Raw genomic sequence first — 19586 nt, 5'->3', positions numbered from 1 at the left:
TTCTTGCAAAGGATTTAATACATATACCGTAAATTAAGGCACCTTTCACACAAGGTTCCATGGTCTAGTGGTTAGGACATTGGACTCTGAATCCAGTAACCCGAGTTCAAATCTCGGTGGAACCTTATTTTATGTTTTAAAGTTTCCAATTCATTGAAAACCACACACAAACACACTGCAATTTCTTTTAACTACCATGCTTAAGTCTTACTACTTGGATAACATTATCAGTTGGCCTTATTTAGGGAACATTAAAGTTTAAGCAAAGACAGCCGATGTTTATGTAAAATCCCAAAGCTTTTCTTTTAGGTCCTTTTCTGGTGGCTTTCACATTCAAAGATTGAAAGCCATGTCCTGCTTCTTCACTACATTATAGAATTTTCTATATAAACATGTGATTATATCCATCAAATAATATATTAAGAAATGGAGCCTCCAAACTTCTACAGTAAATGGTTAATTCCTAGGATTTTAAAATGTCACATCATCTTTACGCTAAGCTGATTGAAGGTCCTATGTATGCAGAATGCACGAAACAATTACTGTGATATCATCTCTTTTTCCACCAATACGCCATTTTCCAGCCATCTTAGAATCCTGCGTAAATGGAGTCACAGCCTTTTTATCCATGGAAATGTTGTAAGCTTGTTGCGCCACTTGCCACGCAACGTCCCCTGGATGTAAACTTTGTTCGATCCCTGTTACCGCAATCTCTGATATTTGACTCTCATACAAGTTATCAAATAGTCCATCAGTTCCAGCTATAATAATATCTCCTGCTTCTACTGCAACCTTGATTACCTGCGTGGAAGGAAATAATTAAACACGATGTTGCGGTTGTAAACTTGAGCTAATCATCAACATTTTTCATCACCTGTGCCTGCGGGGGTTTATCACAATTCGCGCAGTTTCCTAACTGATATGGAGAATTGAAAGAGTATTGCTGAATTGGTGATCTGTATGGCTGCACCTTGTCTGATCACCATAAATCCACTATCTCCGATGTTGCAGCATGCAGCATCTACATAGGAGAAAACATTCAAAGATTCATGACTTCAGTTTGCATTAACATGATTTCTGCAATGAGATTGGAGCCAAAATAACACACGTTGTCCTGTGGAGAGTTATGATGCAAGCCGTCGAAGACCCTGCGGCCTTCGTCTTCACGAAGGCCTCATCCAAGACCATCATGGGATCAACCTGACTGTGTGGATGAGTCTGAGAGGGGTAGCAAGAAGAGAATTGTTCATGAGTTGCCTCGCGTATATTCCGGCGTCAACACTTCGCATTCGCCAACCGCCAACACCATCCGCCACTCCAATTGTCTGCATCTCTTCACAGATAAAGTGGCTGTCCTCACCCTGAGACCCCAAATCACCATATTTGGCAATATAAAACGATCCACTCATCATCGTCAATTTTTCCTCTTGAATACCGATTCTGAAACCACAAAACAAAAATAATGAGACGAGGGCACATGAATATTTCGTTTTTCTTAACAGATGATCGAATTAACAGATTATCGAATTCAAGATTAAAAATATTGTCATCCGTCTTATTTATTATTTCTTTGCTTAAAATATCAATCAAGAACACTGCTTAAACCCTCAAACTTTAGCAATTTGTCACTGCTTGCTTTGTTAAACCATTAACATCCAAGTAAATATAAAAGATTCAACAATAGATGGAGTAATCTGAGAATTATTGAAGAAGTGAGATGTTAAAAACAAAGGAGAAGGTTCAAACTCCATACCTATCACTATCGGCAGCCATGGTTTGTTTAGTCGTTGAAGAACTAAAACGTCGCTGTCTATTGAAAAGTTCAAAACTAGGACAATAAGCTTTCTCTTTCTTTCAAGTTAATATATATATAATGTAGCGGCTTGGTGAGGAAGCTTTCTCCTTGTTTCAAGTTATGTAGGATTGTATTACTTTTTCTCATTCAGAGTTCGATTAATAAAAGCCATTCTCCAAAACCAGTTAGCCCTAATGTAGCATTATTTTAAAAAAAAAAAAGTGATAAAAAGTATTTTTAAAAAGTGATTTTTAGAATTATTTTTAAATTATTTAATAATGTTTAGCATTGCATTTATATCATAAACCAATGAATACTGGGTGAGAAATTATGGTTATTGAACATAGAATTCACCAAAACTAAAAGGTAATGTTTAAAGCAGGGATGGACCGAGGAGGATATGGAGGTAATCGTCCTCTGAAAATTCAAAATTATATATTTTAAGTTTTTTCTATCTATTTTTCACTGAAAATATGTTTTTGTCTCTTTCTAAAATTTAGAAATTCGTCCCTTAAATAAAATTTTGTGTCGGTCCATAACTCAAAGTGTTTCCAATGTTGAATGCGCTAGTAGTAATTGCTCTTAGTTTTCTTTGTATGTCCTAATGTTATTGATCCTATAATCATGAGACCTTATTTGGAAAGTTCAAGGATAAATTTTAAGTCCAATGTTGAACTTTCCAAATAAGGTCTCATGAGTTCTTAATAGATTACTAGGTGTTTTCTTTGTATGTTATTGATCCTATAATCAGAGAATTAGCCTAGGAACTAATGCTAATTCTCTGATTATAGGGCTAGAATCGGCATCCAAGGCTCTAAATGAAATACCATAAACTTAATCCACAAAATGACAGGGTTAAATATCACATTAGATCGTTAAAGTAATATAAAATTTATAAATCTTTTTCATTGTAATTCCAAATCATAATATTGTATACCAAAATAATGACATCTATAACAATTATAAAACATTTATACAAAATCGAAGTTTCGTGACAATTTGATATAAATTAAAATAACAAAAATATTATTAGAGTTTATAGACCAAATACATGTATAAAAGTCCTATAAATACACATGTCCTCTGAAGTATTAGTTATATACTTTGATGCGAAAACCTTGGAGTTCTGTTAAGATGGTACTCGATCAAATCCAAGCCACTAATTTGTGAATAGAAACATTTGAATGTCGTTTTAAAAAGCCATCGATACACTTCTACTTTATTATAATTTGTGAGATATTTCATAAAAGTAAGCATGATAAGCAGTAGAAGCAGAGAGGATCAACTCTAAGATGCAATGTCTTCAATAAAGTATCATGCTAATCATTAACATTCTGTGATCTATATGATAGAGTCTTCGTTCTTTTACTAGTTTCACCTAGCCTCGGTCATCAGACAATTAACAAATTAAGCTCATATACAAACAACATCGACACCCAGTGTCACATAGTAATTAGGTAGACATAATAAGGGGAAGTCAAATTCATAATAGCACTTATTACAATTCCTATCACATAATGTAATATATAATATTAGGCTTCAGGTGACTGATCACTAAAAGTATTAAATTTTGTCACTAAAATTTATATTAATCATTTTTTGAGTCATCACTAATAATTTGTTATTATTATAACTATTATAACTTTCACGAATTTCGTCAACATGGTGATAAAAGTCAAATATGAGCTAAAGGTCAATCATGTCAAAGTCAAATAAAAAGTCAAAGGTTAAACTAAAATTCAATGGGTCAGTTAGAATTTGGATAATAATCGAGTCAAATGATTCGAATTACTATTCAGGTCAAATAGGTCAAAGTGTGATGTTAACTGGCTTGATCAAATGGGTCAATCAAACCGGTCACTAAAATGAGTCTTACAAGTCGAATCATGTTAGAGGTAATAAGCCTAGACAGTAGGAGTGGTTATTGGCCCAAGGGCGTTGTAGAGTTTGCAGGCTTGGGTACATGTTTATGATCCGTTTAGCAGGTAATTGCATTGGGCCTCATTAATGACCTAAGATTTTTGTTTAGGGCAGAGGATTTTGATAATAGAAAAGACTGATGGAAGTGGCGATTTTAAGTGGCATGTGGTTCGTATTAGGCGAAAAAAATAGGGAAAATATAAAAGAGAATGTGGCTTACCAGAGATTCGACACGATGATGTTGATGATAAAGAGCATTTTTAATCATATTTACTCATTTAAGCCTCCTTTAAGTTTAACCCTCCGATTACAAACCATTCATTGATATTCGGGCCTCTACAAAGTCAAACTTGACTTCTAGAGACCGGAAGTATTGATACTAGGCTAAGCGTATCGATAATCAATCTTATGGTATCGATACCCTAGGTAGTATCAATATAGGAAAATGCCTCGAATTAAAAGTTTTGGAAACTCACCTTATCTTTCTTTGGTTGCTCTTCAATCCTTTTTTCTAACTAAACATGAAATGAAAACGTTTTCTTAATACAAATGATGTTACGAGAAGCTCAAGGAAGAATTAAAAGTTTAATGGAGACATGAAAGAATTCTTAAACACCCATCTTTGATCTATGAAGTTTGAAGAATGATGGAGGAAGAAGAAAGAAGAAAGAGAAGAAGAATGTAGAGTGCTTAGCTTTTCACCCATTCCTCATGTATGTCTCCAACAAAATCTCAAGAAATCAACCCACTTTTCTATAATGATCTAATTACTCTTTTAGTCCTTGTTTATTCTTTATAAAATTTGCCTTTTATGGCCAATCGAGCCTAGATGCATCTAATTATGTCCATATTGACCCAAAGACTCTAATTATCAACTTTTCTCGGTTCATATCTCTCAGGTCAACTCGCAAATGCTAACTCAAAAACTCGAGGCACTACAAAATTGATGTACAATTGAATTCCAGTTTTGGAAACTGATTTATGGTAAACGCTTCCAACACACGCCTTCCGCCATTTCAACCACGTAGGCCAAAGACGCTGCCAACTAAGAGCTTCTTCGATACAATGCGCTTAGTTGATCATGCCTTTATCTTACGTGACAGAAATGAATATACATTTCTGTAAATATATTCATTTGATTGTTATTCTTTTAATTATATTTAGAATGGGTATTATTCTTATAAAATTATTTGATCCCATATTAGTCGACAGCGAGAATTCGAGCTGAAGATATTAGCTTCGTTAAAAAAATCATGTTGAGAAAGACGGGGCAACTTCCCGGGCCTCGTATTTTTCGACTTCTACCTTGTGGAGTTGATAGCCTAACCACTCATTATACTGAAAACGTTTATAAACATTGATTGGGCGTAGAGAAAAGCTTTCGATTTGCTTCTTTTACCGCACAAGTGCTGTGTAGAAGAAAGCTACTATAGTTTAACATAAAATATACATGAATATAAATCTCATATAATTGTAGCTTTAATTAGCCTGATGTAGGAAATTGTTTTTCATTTACATATTAGGCCAACAAATTGTTGAGAACTGCAGCTTTAACTAGTTCTAATCATTATTCATTTCCAAGGGGGAAAGAAGGTGTAATTCGGGGTTTGAATTCATGGCACCAGACTGGCAAATTGAACTCAAATTATATAGAACAATCATAAATAAGTCGCATGTACTATTATTATTCATGTATAGGACAAGCTGTGTAGACAAGGGCAGCCTATGAACAAAATGGTTTACATCTCACAGGCTATAGATATGGATTCAGTCGCTGTAGATACCGTCGTAAACTCCCAATATACTATCGACTTCGCTAGTTATTCAAATCTTCACCTTGTATATCTTCTTGTATTTGTATCTGTACGCCTTCGTAGTATGTTGCTTAAGGATATTGTTCAGCAAAAATATCCAATAGGGAGAGTGCCTGCAAATTTTAACAGCAGCAACTAAGGTCAGAGCCAAGAAGGCTAGGTGGGAAACTTTCTAACAATGTTTGTCATCTGAGTGAAATTTTACCTCGGGAATGTTCAGTTCAAGGCGGAACTTCGGACCATCATAGTGGTGGAGAATAGGCCTAAAGGAGTCCTCCTCAAGTGGTTCACAGATTTTCCTTGTGAGAACCCGAACCTGCAGAGGAATAATGTTGGTATTTTTACTTTCCAGTTTTCCCTTTTCGCTTTTGTTGGCAAGAAGATGAACACATCATAATGCCTAGACAAATACCTGAGCAGGAAATCGAGACTCGCCAGGGCATTTCTTGTCTTCCCAAGCTGTTGGATCAATGTTTGCTCCTCCAAAGCTTGCAGCCTAAATAGATTATTAGAAGCTCAATCAAGAACTCTGCATAGAAAATAATGGGATGCCACACTTGAGTCCAAATTGCACAGCAAGATCATACTCATTAGTGCTTTCAACAAAAACAAGTCACGATTTCAAAAAATCTCCGATTAAGTCTATAGGGATTTAAATAGCGGCCGATATATTGCGGTGCCATCCAAAATTACATGCCCGCACAATATCCATAAACGCAACACGACCAAAAAAAAAAAAAGCGACAGCAATTTAACTTATTCGAAATAGAATGAATCCCATAAATTGACAGAAAATTATAAGAACAAACCTCAAATATTCCATGGAGTTGGTGGGTGGAGTAGTTGTAAAGGAAAAGAGGCAGGCCCGGTGTTATCGCCCGGACTGAATCTCGGTAGCGTGGAGGCAAACCTACAAATAATGCACAGCAACAATTTTAGGAATTGAATAGCACACGAAATGAATTTATCCAAAAACTCAAGAGCTGAGAAATCAGAATTGGAAACTAAATAAAAAATCCAGAGAGAAAGAGAAGAAAAGACATACCGAAGAGCTGTCTCCTGAGATTCTCCTGCATGGTATCGTTGTTGCAAACAAAGATATACCCACCCACAGTTTCATTCCTAGGCAAAGCCTCCGATGGCGGCAGTGTCCTAAACCTCTGGTCGGCACCACTCTTCACATCTTTAGTTTCATCGTTGTTGCTGTTATTGTTATTCTTGTTACTGTTCTTTCCGCTTTTACCCCCATGATCATCCTCTTTCCCCTTTAGATTAAGGTTGAAATTATTGTTATTCATAAGCTTTGAATAAACACCTTCGTTGAACCCTCCGTTGATTCCAGTGTTCTTCTGAGACCCCATCGGAGCAATCGGAGCAATCGGACCAAATCCGATGCTGTTATTGATGCTACTGACTCCAATTTTCCAGCCATCGTTATTGAAAGAATTGAAATCAGATGGCTTTGGCTTCAAATTGTCGACTGAGTTAAATTCACCGAGTCTGGTATCGAAATTCCTCCTCTCATCCGGCCTTTTAGAAACATGGGCGTTACTCCATATGGAATCGTTTAGGGAAAGATTAGCCAAGTTTGAATTTTGGATCCTAAGTTGATCACTGAACTGCCAAAAAGATTGCTGGTTGTTCTCCATCTTCAGCTTCGATTCTCACTTACAACCTCAGAAGAAAAAAACCCAAGAAACTGAGAAAAAAATATAAGAGTATGCAGAAAGAGAGAAAGAGAGAGAGAAATGCAAAATTAGGTAAAGAGAGTGTTAAATAAGATTGGATTACATGAGAAATGGGTTGGAAAGCTACTGAATCGGGGAGTGGAGACTTTAAGCGGGGAGATTAAGATTGCGTGTCAGAGTGGAAAGTTAAAAGGAATAATGAAAAAATTAACCCTGTACAAACAGTCATTTTGCATTTTATATTTTGTACCACTTAATTATGTGTAAAAATTATTTCGACAACCTATGTTTTAATCTAATCAATCATCATACCACTCAACTATATATATATATATATATATGTTTTAATCAAGTCATCTGTCATTAACATTTAACGGAGTAGATAACGTGATAGTTAAAATATTTTGGTATAATTACACAATTAATTTTTGTTACTTATATATTCTTTCAGTCTGATCCTAATTATAATAAATTTAATTTTGAGCAAAAGCAAATATATATATATATATATATATATATATATATATATATATATATATATATATATCATTTCTTATCCAAAATATATTAAATGGTTGTCTTTGACCAATGATTTGACTCTTTCTATTTTAACCAAAGGTCATGGGTTCGATTCCCTTTGCCCCTTCTATTTGTGTAGATTTATTCTAATCAGAGAGTGACAATGTCACCAATGTCACATGTTACATTCTGATTCGATGATTAAATTTATTTTAATTTATTACAATTAGGGTCAAATTGAAAGAATATATAAGTAACATTGATAAACTGTTTAATTATATCAAAATATTTTAACTGCCACATCACCTACTCCGTTAAATGTTAACGACATGTAGCTTGATTGAAGTATTTAAATAGTTAAGTGGTTTGATTGATCAAATTGAAACATCAGTGATCAAATTGAAACATCAGTGATCAAAATGATTTTTGACCAGAGTTGAATGGTCACCCGTGTAGTTTACCTTTTTGTTTTAGAACATTTTATACTTTAATGTTTTAACTTTTGGTCAAAACAAATTGTGTTTGATAGAAATCGTTAGTTGACTAACGATTAATTTATATTGTTAACGTGATATTTTTAAATGTGTTTAATTATTTACATGGTATATGTCACGTTATTCTTTTCTTGATATGACACATTTTATATTATCGCTTTGAGTGACGTGATATATATTATATCATCCCTTTAAATGATATAAAATATGTCACATTATTAATTGAACATATGTAAAAATACTATGTTCGCATATATGAATCGATTGTTAGTTAGCTAACATTTACATCAAACAGGGTCTGAATTGACCAAAAGTGAAATGTTAAGGGGTAAATGCTCAAAAAAATAATAAAGAGTAAAGTGACCATTTATACAAATGTTGACGATATTTTTGTCATTATACCAAAGTTACAAGGTTAGTGTAAAAAAATATAAGGGTAAGTTATGTATTAAATCATCCAATTATTTTTGCGGTTTCGTTTTGATCATTTAACTTTTTTTTTAAATCATCATTAAATTGATGTTTTGTTTTGTTTTGATAACGAGAATAATTGGATGATCAAAATAGAATAATGAAAATAATTGGGTGACTAAATACATAGTTTACCCAAAACATAAATACCTTCTTAATTTTGGGTAAAGTACACAAATAATCTCATATATGACATTGTTTTGTTGTTCTAGTTATTTTTGTAATTTTATAGAATTACTAGTTTATAATATTGAATGGACCATAAATTTATATAAGGGTCTTTCAAAAAATTATCATCTTATTAATTTATCGAAATTATTAATTTAGACCTTGCGCCCAAGTTGAGAATGAGAAAATTATTATTTTAGAGAAGTTATTAGTTTATCGAGTATAATTTATAGAGGTTTTATTGTGTTCTTAAAATAAATAATTAAATTTTGATACTTTAATGAACTAATGTATTTTTAAAATAATTAATAGATACATGAATGCATTGAAAATGAATAATTTATTTTGAATATAATTTAAAAAGTTAATAATTCAACACTCTAAAAGTAAAGAAGTAATATTTTTACAATGAATTGGTTGAAGACATTAAACATGTGAGAGGGATGACGGCAAAAAAAAAAACACGGGTTGGCGTGGCAGAAGAGGGAAGGCCTTCTAGAACGTCTTTTAAATCGATTTAGGAGTGTAAATGAAAAAAATTCATTATATGAATTGTCGTATAATATTTATTTATGTTTACTTGTTAAATTAAAAATATAAATATAAATATTTTTTTATATTTATTTAATAAATTAATAAATATATATGTGTTTGGTTCATTCTTGTTGATGAAAAAATTTATTTATAAACTCATTTATTAACTTATTCGTTGATCTTCATTAACAAACCAATTTAACAATTTATTTAAAACTCACTTACTTTTTATTCTTTTACATTTTGAATATCGATAAGTGTATGAACTAAACTCATTGTGTAATTTAAAGTTTAAAGATTGTATTTTATTGTTGTTGTGGATGTTATAAAATTTATTTAGTTGGTTTTATTTAATTTTTTATAATAAATATTAAATTAATATACTCATGAAATCTTAAATAAATATATTTATGAACACTAAACGAATATAAATATAATATTAAAATTTTAAACGAATACAAATAATTATAAAAATAAGCAAAAAAATATATATATATAAACACAATTTTATCCGTTCAAATCCTTAAATAGATTGGGCGTTGGTGGTATATTTATTCTATTCTTTAGTTCACATTCACATGTTTTGATTTGAGATTTGTGTTTACTTAGTGGTTAAGGCTTGAAAAAAAGAAAGAGAGACACGTACACAAACTGTTTGACTCGTGACTTATAATACTGTTTGGTTCGTGAAGTTTAGCCCCCAAGAACAGAGAACTCACACGTGTTTCCTACACGTGTATTTTTTTATTTTCTACAAATGAATATTGCACTCTCTGCCTTTCAATTTAAGCATCTTTTATCTTATCTTATGCTTCACTGAATACTATTTGGTGTATTTTTAGATATTATTCTATATGAAATTTTAGATATTAAAATATTTAAATTACTAAAATTATTATCTATATCTGATTCAAGAAAATAAATATTCATATCCAAATATAAATTTCAATTTAATTAAAAAATAAATTTGACATTTTATAATTTTATACAATATATTCTATACCTCTAATTTATATTTATAAAAAACATATTTGAATAATTCTAAAATAAATACTTAATATCTCATTTGAAGGCTTGAAAAATAAATAATTTAAAAATTCAAATAATTTAAAAGCTGAAAAATAAAAATAAAAAGTCAAAGGTAATTGAGGCTGAAACTGTTGGATATGAGTAAAATCTTCTAAAGATCCAATTTTTTTCTTCGAATTTTCAGATAATTCTAAACTGAAATTTCTTTGATCCTTATCCAATCTAATCATTCATATTTTTTTTAGAAATTTGATCTGAATTATCTAAAAAGTAAAAATAGATCAAATATTCAAATTTTGAAATCAAATAAACGGACCAATTTTGTTTTTTTAACACTCCTATTGAATACTAGAGTTTGACACAACAATCATATGAGATGTTTTTTCTCTCTCTCATTTCCTCTCATAATCGAACTAATTGATCAACTAATTAAATATTAGATCAATTGATAAATATTTTTTAAAAATATAAATTATTGGTTAATTTGATTCAAACAAGTTACTTAACCGAAATAACAATAAATATTAAATTACATTATATATTACATACATATTTTAAGGGTAAAGTATAGTAATTGTCATTGAACTTTTCTAAAGCTTTCATTTAGGTCCTCTAATTTTTAAAACTTGTAATATAGTCCTCTAACATTTAGTTCGTTTACAATACAGTCCCCCAACATTTAGTCTGTTTGCAATATGGTCTCCGACGTAATTGGTCGTTTGACGCCGTTACATTGCCGTTAGTACGTTTGCAATATGGTCACTGAACTTTTCAGGTGCTTGCATTTAGGTCCCCAACTTTTAAAACTTGCAACACGATCCTCAATTTCATTCTAAACCCCAAATTCCTTTTCGATCTCAAATTTCCTTTGTTGCTTCTCTCTTCTCATTTACAGTGTAACTTTTCAGTCGGGGGATGCATGAGAAATTCTAATCTAACTTTGAATTATGTGGAGGTGTTGACTTGAATAAGGGTCCATTGAGAGAAGACCCGACCAAGTGACTATCGGGACCATCACGATTAAAGGTGTAATGTTAGATAAAGGTCATTTCAGGTGAACCATAGATGTTCGATGAAATGCTTGTGATAACAAAATAGAGTTAGAAATGCAGAGTTGACAAATACTACTAAGATGAACTAAGTATCATTGTTGGAAGTCACCAACAAAGCTGAATTATTTTGTATAAATGGCATATTTCTTCGTTTAATCATTGTGGTTAAAATTTTTCCAACGGATGATCAAATATAATGACATCCCAAACAACACATTCACCTCTTAGTCTCTTTCGCTCACATGCACTCTCGATTGGTTTTTATTCTTCAATTTTCCGTCATGTAAAATTGTAAACCCAAGCAGTGCTCTGTCTTTTAGCTTTTTATTTACAAAGAAAAATGAAGGAAGAATTGTTGGAATGCAACACCGATTACGTTTATTTCATAGCCTCTCCCCTTACTTGCATGAAGTATTTCTTAGCCTCAATAAACATGACGAACAATAGGTTAGGTACACGAGTAGTCATATAAGCCTAACGCGCAATTGACATATAGGCACGAAGTGTAAGTTTGACATATAGACCCAAAGCGCTAGGAGAACACATAGGTACACGAGAGTGTAACACCCCATATTTATAAAACTCGAGTATCATATTAGATCATCAAAGTAATTTTTTATATTACGATTTTAGAAATATGACTTACACAAAATTAATATTGAATACACAGTATGAAATAAACTGTCAATAACAATAACATTTACGATAAAGATCATCTACTACAAAAAAAAATCCAGAGTATATCCGACAATGATTGTACTATAGAAATGATTCAAATAAAGGCATCAGTGAGTGAGAGGATTTATCTTTTTCGTTTTTATTATAAATATATATCTCAATAATTTTAATATAAAAAAGTATTTTTATTTAAATAATATAATTGCTTCAAGTATTTATTAAAATAAAGTATAAATATTAGTTAATTTATTATCAATTATTTATACACGTAGATTGTTTTATGTGTTTTCTCGTTTTAACCAATCAAAATCAAGAGATTCAACATACTTGATCAAAGACGCGTCTAACAAATAATATGATTAATAAGCTGTGATCAGTTAGACGCATATTTATCTAATCTCACCAAAAAATATTATTTAATTAAATAATTTCTTTTAATGTAAATCTTATAATTAATTTTAAAATGAGTTTTCATTTTGAGTTGCTCAAAAAAAAAATATTGAGTTGAACCTAAGAACAGCTTATGGCTTATACTATTATACCGGGAAGTAGGCTATAGAGAATCTTACTTCACACCCCATAAAACTCAACTCATCGGGGAAGAAAGACTGAAAAGTGGGAAACAGTTGAATGAATTCTTGCTCAGGAAGAAGGCCCATAACCATGGCTTCCTTATCGTCTTTACCTCAAACTACCATCTCCGACATCCTCTCTCGGTTACCCGTCAAATCCCTAATCCGATTCAAATCCGTTTCCAAACACTGGGCCGACCTCACTTCGAACCCTGTTTTCATTGCAACCCATCTCCGCCGCTCCTCTCCGGACCCAAATCTCCTCATCCGCCGATACCACTCCCAATCTGGTTCGGACCACGGAATCTGGCTCATCACTGACCCAACTCTAAATTTCGGCACCCAGCTGCTGCGCGCCCCCATGGAGGAATCACTCGTTAGTTTCCCCAAAATCGTGGGTTCCGTCGATGGTTTGGTTTGTCTCGATATTTCCCCCTGTTATGCTTCTGATTTCGTTATGTGGAACCCTGGAACCAAACACTTTAAACATCTCCCTTTGCCTTTGATTACTTCCTCAAGAGATAACCCTATTTGGATGGTCTTTCTTGGGTTCGGTTTTGATTCCTTTAACAATGATTATAAACTAGTTAGGATTGTTTCTTTTAGAGGAAATGACGAGTCCCCTTTTCTAAGGGTTGAAGTTTATTCATGGAGAGAGGGGGTTTGGAAAGAAATAGAAGAACGTTTCGAGTTAGCTCAGTTATGTGGAGGGAAAGATGGAATGGTTGTTGATGGTAGTTTGAATTGGGTGGCCATTGGTTTACAAAGATTCTCTGATAGGAAAGTTGTTGTCTCCTTCGACATGGGAAGAGAGGTGTTTAAGACAGTACCATTGCCACCGGTTACTCGGTCTGGTAATGTTGTTGTTGTGTCTTACATGGGATTACTGGCTGTTGCTGTATATCCCTTGATTTTTGCTGCTAGTGGTAATCATATGAATCGGTTCGAGTTTTGGGTACTAAGTGATTGTGAAGACGGGATGAAACGATGGGCTAATTTGGTTGTGGTTGAGAATTTTTCAAAGTCCTTGGTTCCAGTGGGTACATGGAGAGACCGTGAGCTGGTGTTCAAATATACGGGAGTTAGAGACCGAGAACATCAGTCGAGCATCTTTTTGTTCGATCCGGTTGATCAAAGAACAAGAAGGCTTGCAATTGATTGCGTTGATTTCTGTTTTGAAAGTTTCAGTTATGTGGAGAGCTTGGTGCCAGTCAATTGCACAAGGTAATGATGATAGTGGTGCAAAAGCATAACAGCAGTTAGGTCATTTTGGTCTATTTCTCTAACTGCTTAGGCTTTTAGTTTAATTAGGTATAAAACTGTTAGAAGGCTTTAGATGAAATATCTCTTTTTGTTTCATAAATGAATATGGATGGATATTGTGTCTATAGTCTTTTGGTATATTACATGGTGAACTTAGCAATGGATTGCTCTTTCCTGCAATTATGACATGTTTTCTGATGAGATTTCCTGCATCATTACTGTTTTACTTCTTTATATATGTTTGTGTGATGATTTCCATAGAACATTGCAAGTCATACTTATTAGAGACCCTGTTGCAATGTGACTGAATCAGAGAACTTCCAACAAATTAGAATAGTTATTCCGTATGGCGTAGTTCTCGTTATTGGCCTACTCGGAAAAATCGATGGCTCTTTGGGTAGCTGGAAGTCTGCTGCAAGCCTGTGATTTGACCCTTACTCTTTTCATGTGATTATTTAGTTAGTAGTATGTCAATATAAATAGAGAGATTAGTAGATTCTGATTGATAAGGGTGTAAATAAACATAACGTTCGATGAACTGTTCGTGAACCATTCGTATAACATTTGTTTATGTTCGATTATTTCATAAAGAAATTCGTTTATTGACTTGTTTATTCGATTCTCTTTTTTCTTTTATTTTTTTACATTTTAAATATTGATGAATGTAGGAATTAAATTGAGCACGTGATGAATTTTGAAATTCAAACTGAGAAGCCTAAGGAGTTTAAGGACTGGTGTCCTAATTTTATCATTTTTCTTTAATTTGTGAAGACTTGCAAATAAAAGGGTAGAATGAGAGTGTCGATTGTCGAAGGTTTGCGAACGTTAAATGAATACGTTTTTGAATATTAAACGAAATGAATCGAGCACGAATAATCTCAAGAATAAATAGATTAATATGAACATAATATTAAAAATTTAAATGAATATTTTAAAATAAATAAATAAATACAAATATAGTTTTATTTGTTCAAGTTGAGTTCTTTAAAATTGCAGTGACTTGGACTGTCATTTGGCATCTTTTCATATGCTTTGCTATTTTCATTGCTTTTGAACAAAGTATACCTAAATCAAATACACCCTTGGAGTACTTATTTGGGTCATATGAAGTTGTTCCCACAGTGGTTTGTTTCCTATAAAACTTCAATTTTGCTCGAGCGCATTGCAGCTCTCCCGTTAGCTCGCACTCGAGGTGATGGTGATTTAATTTGAAACCGATATATTTTGATATGATAGAATTAAATTTTTTTAAGAAAAGGAAAGATTCAGGTTAAAGTCCGATCGAATTTAAATGAAGGGTAAATTTTTTTTGACCTTATCCGAGGGTCATAGTATAGTTTTTACATATAAATTTTATGGACAAAACTCTCTTTATATTTTTTCTAATTAAGTCTTTATTTTATGTCAAGTCATGTTAGGTCGGTTTTGTACTCTTAAAATTTCGAGTTGGAACAGGTTCGGATGGAAGAAATGTGATCTACAGGTTTGGTGAAGTATATGTATTTTCTGGGTCAGATTCGGGTGGAGAGTATGTGTTTTTGAATCGGGTCAAATTGGTCAAAAATCCGACCTACTGTCATCCTAATTCGACCAGTAATAGAGTGATTTAATTATAAAATCATAAAAATATAAAAGTTTTAAATATAAGCCCATGAGTATACCATCTAGAAGCCCATCTTATCATAATTTTTTAAGTACAAATATATTATTAGTTTGAGTGTTTATTATATTTCAAACACAACACTCAAGGAAAACATACTTAAAGTTTAAATCGAGTGCAAACATATAAGTTTAAAATCATAAAAAATATTACTAATTTTTTAAGTATGTTTTATAATAAATTTATTTTAGATAATTAATTACTTTTTTAACTTGATTTGATTTAGAATAAACAATTTTCACATAAAAAGTTGAATTTAATAAAATTATAAAATTATATTTTTAAACTGAATCATAAAATAAAAAATTTAGACTGAATCGAACTGTATAATTTAATTTTAGATTTTTTCAATTTTGTTGTTCAGCCGTAATAAAAAAGTATAGTTAAAAAGAAAAGTTACATATGTCCCAACATGCATGTCTGAATCAGTTAGCGTCCTTTAACTAGCACACTATTACAATAGTTTGAGGTACAATCTACTAATTTAAAGTTAAAAACAAAGAAAATAAGATGATTGATTTTTTTTCAAAAAACATAATATTTTAGATTTTAGATTCGATACAACTTAAAATGTGACATTCTTCATAATATTTTCGATTGCAATATAAACTATTACTTTTTTTCTCAAAATATTTAGGTTGCAACCGAAAATATTATTAATAAAGTCATATTTTAGATTGCGTCCAAACTAAAATGCTATATTTTTTGTCACAATTTCGATCGCGTCTATTTTTTTAATGTTTTTTTAACCTTAAATTACTTTTCCTTTAAGATTTTCCAATAAGGTAGAAGCCTTCATTAATAATGAATCGACAGCTACACATGGGAAAAAAAGTGCAGATCCTCCATGGTGGAGTCAAATTAAGCAATTAATTACTTATAAGATGGATGAAACACAACTCTTGTTGGCAGCCTTTGATCAATGAATGCAATTGATCCGGAACCAAGAATACCTACCTAATAACTCACCATGCTTGTTCCATATGGACCGCACACACGTGTATACAGGTCAATATATATATAGGTCATCACTAAGGAAATTAAATCATGATGGAATCAGTTAAATTATCAAGTATGAAAGCATACTTTAATCTATTTGTAAATATAGAATCTTGAATTTAATGTTAAAATCTTGAACCTTTGATTTTCATCTTCCAAATTAGTACATAGTTATTCTGGAGAAAACACTTTCACCTTTTGAAGATGAGTTATAATAAAAGTTAACTAATGATTCAGGGGTATAACTATAATAAATAACCTAACACAATGACTTTAATTTCTAATCAATCTATCATCAATTAGAAATTAGTTATTTGGGCATCAACACATATGTGACATATACTTTATTTAATTACTGAATAATAATTAACTTCGTATTAGATCATTTTAATATGGACTAACCCTTTTATGATAGTAAATAACATACAATTATTTACTTATTATATATGACATGATCATATAATCTAACATTCTCACGACCTGATTTTTTGAGTCATTGTTGGAGAATTGACCTAAAGTTTAATTGAATGGATTAATTGTCGTATGAAGGTCTCATGGGTCAAATTTTAGTTTAATCGGATGAGAAGTTGACTTAATTGGAGATAAAAAAATTGTGCGTGGAATGGAAGGTGAGGAGCTTGGAGTGCGATTTTCCCATAAAAAAAATCTTAGCTGATCGGGGAGATCTTCGTAAACTTTTTTAGGGAAATAGGCATAACATTTTTCTTTTCTCTTCCCCAAAAACTTCTTCATTTTACCTTTATTTTCTTCTTATCTTTCTTTACTCAAGCAAGAAGCTAATGCAAAAATACTTTATCTTTTTCTCTCCATCCTTTAAAGTTAAAATTATCAAGGTGAGTTTCATGATCATTGAATCATAAACTCTATGATGAGCTCAACATCTTTTATGATGGTGTCATGGACCCCATTTGGAATTTTGGGAGGGTTTAAGTTCCAAGAGCTTTCTCCAATGATCTCCATCTGGATTTTATATAACTTTGTTGTTGTTTAGCATGTTATAATGATCATGTTAATGTTGAAATCATTTTGGTGGCTTTTGATTAGTGGAAGGATTGTATGAGACCTCCAAGTAGGGATGGACCTAAACTGGGACGGGTGGAGGTGGTCGTCCTCCTAAAAATTTAAGATTACCATATTTTTTAGATTTTTTTATATATTTTCTATTGAAAATTTGTTTTCACCCCTAGAATTTAATAAGTTTAAGTTCGTCTCCTAAAATTTTATAAGTTAAAGTTTGTCCTCTCTAACATAAAATTTTGCGTCTATCCCCGTCTCCAAAAACAAAGGAAAGGAAAAGTTGATCCTTAGTTAAGCAAGAGAGAGTTTGGGGTTTCTTGGAAACTAAGATAACACACTTTAATTCTTCCCTACTACATGTATCTAAGTTTGCATATTTGAATTTTTAAAATTTTGTACCCCTAAATTTCTAATATATTTTTTTAAAAGTTTATAATCTCTAACACAAGCTCGTCCCGAAAGATGCCAAGCCATGTGCTACTTTTTAAAATGAGGATTCTAAAATATTTTATTATAAAACAAAATTGTAAAATATCAAAATTTATAATATTAAAATTGTTTCTTACAAAAATAAATTCAAATATATAAAACTAAGACAATATCACAAAAAAAACTCTATAATCGTGACATTTCGTTTAAAAGTATCATCCTTCGAATTATTTTAAAAGTAAAATCATGCTTTTTTTTTCAAATTATAGACTCCAGATTTTGAGACCCTATGACTTGTCACATGTCACACTTGAAGAAGATAGACGGATCTACTCTACCATAAAATTAAACGTTTGTTAGTGAACTTAACCCTACATCAAGACAAAAGATGCTAAATATAGTGTTTGGCGTAAATATGATGTTGTCCACATTGTGAAGTAAAGAGCTTTTGATCAAAAGGATATAACATGAACACCCATTTGAGACTATCCAACCAATTCCCATGGCCCATGGGCCCTCTCTTCTTGTGGCTGCAAATCACCAAGGCAAATAATGCTTAAATTTAGATGCTAAAACAATGATCACTGTGAAATGGCGGACTGCTTGATTATTATTATTTTTAATTAATCATTGGTATCCGTTCTATTGATCGAATAATCCAGATCAGTTACTACAAAGAAAAAAGCGAATCTCTTAATCTAATTTGTTTTATTCACAAATATCAAAGTTTGAACCCTTAACCTTACCTAAACAATCTAAAACTACTTGATTATTAGCTATATCCTATGTGAATAAGCACACTTTGACGTCTACTTTAAAGTCCAAATTACGATTATAAAATGGGTAATATGTTACTCGTCTTATGTTTTTAAGAATTATCTAATATAAAACACATAATTGATCAATATCGTAAATGATAAAATTTAGATTATGACCATCTTAGATTATTTATTATTTTGATTTGAGCGAAAAATGATAATTGATGATCGATTGATGGTTGACCGATAATAATAAAAAATTTGATGATGAACAAAAGAGAATGTGCAACAATTAGAAGATTTATTTCATCCATTTGGAGGTATATATATATTGATTTTAGTGTTGGTGTCATATATTGGACAATGATAATTATTTGTAGACTGATATAAGTAAGCTTAATTGATGTGATCGACTTGTTAAATAATTTTGACATTGACAAATGACATAAGTTTATCGAAAATTTTATATGAAGATTGTGGTTTATTGAGAAGTATAACAAATATAAAAATTAAAGGAAAAATTATACATATGGTCCTTTTTATTTTCTCGAAAATTTTAATTGCCTACTTAGATTTATGGGTTAAGTCAACAATCGAAGATCAAAAATCAAATAATATATAAAAAAAAGAGATAAAAAATCAAACAGATTCATAATATAAAAAACTAAAATTATTCTTTTTAAAATTAGACCTAAAAAACATAAA

General features: G+C 31.5%; 2 protein-coding genes and 1 non-coding gene across 3 annotated transcripts; 2 read left to right on the top strand and 1 right to left on the bottom strand.

Moving 5' to 3' along the window:
• Positions 1 to 53: 53 nt before the first annotated feature.
• On the top strand, positions 54 to 125 carry TRNAQ-CUG. The gene has a single exon. It is a non-coding gene; the product is annotated as a tRNA-Gln (tRNA).
• Positions 126 to 5303: 5178 nt separating this feature from the next.
• On the bottom strand, positions 5304 to 7340 carry LOC120117362 (B2 protein-like). The gene is made up of 5 exons (XM_039137645.1): positions 6575 to 7340; positions 6339 to 6439; positions 5942 to 6025; positions 5735 to 5845; positions 5304 to 5642 (listed from the first exon to the last, which is right to left on the bottom strand). The coding sequence occupies exons 1-5, from the start codon at positions 7176 to 7178 to the stop codon at positions 5601 to 5603; spliced, it is 942 nt and encodes a 313-aa protein (XP_038993576.1). The 5' UTR covers positions 7179 to 7340; the 3' UTR covers positions 5304 to 5600.
• A 5335-nt stretch (positions 7341 to 12675) lies between these two features.
• On the top strand, positions 12676 to 14504 carry LOC120117447 (F-box/kelch-repeat protein At3g23880-like). Its single transcript, XM_039137733.1, has one exon. The coding sequence runs from the start codon at positions 12793 to 12795 to the stop codon at positions 13960 to 13962; it is 1170 nt and encodes a 389-aa protein (XP_038993664.1). The 5' UTR covers positions 12676 to 12792; the 3' UTR covers positions 13963 to 14504.
• The last annotated feature ends 5082 nt before the right edge of the window (positions 14505 to 19586 follow it).

Source organism: Hibiscus syriacus, unplaced genomic scaffold (assembly GCF_006381635.1).
Source record: "Hibiscus syriacus cultivar Baekdansim isolate YM2019G1 unplaced genomic scaffold, ASM638163v2 tig00110319_pilon, whole genome shotgun sequence".
Taxonomy (NCBI): Eukaryota; Viridiplantae; Streptophyta; class Magnoliopsida; order Malvales; family Malvaceae; genus Hibiscus; species Hibiscus syriacus.
This window is presented reverse-complemented; position numbering and strand designations above follow the sequence as displayed.

Bases quoted from the DNA above. Each gene is read 5' to 3' on its own strand.
- LOC120117447 (XM_039137733.1), top strand. From the start codon at position 12,793: ATGAATTCTTGCTCAGGAAGAAGGCCCATAACCATGGCTTCCTTATCG.
- LOC120117362 (XM_039137645.1), bottom strand. From the start codon at position 7,178: ATGGAGAACAACCAGCAATCTTTTTGGCAGTTCAGTGATCAACTTAGG. The intron at 5,846-5,941 runs GTATTTGTCTAG...ATTCCTCTGCAG, and splicing joins AGTCTCGATTTCCTGCTCAG to GTTCGGGTTCTCACAAGGAA. The intron at 5,643-5,734 runs GTAAAATTTCAC...TAAAATTTGCAG, and splicing joins TTGAACTGAACATTCCCGAG to GCACTCTCCCTATTGGATAT.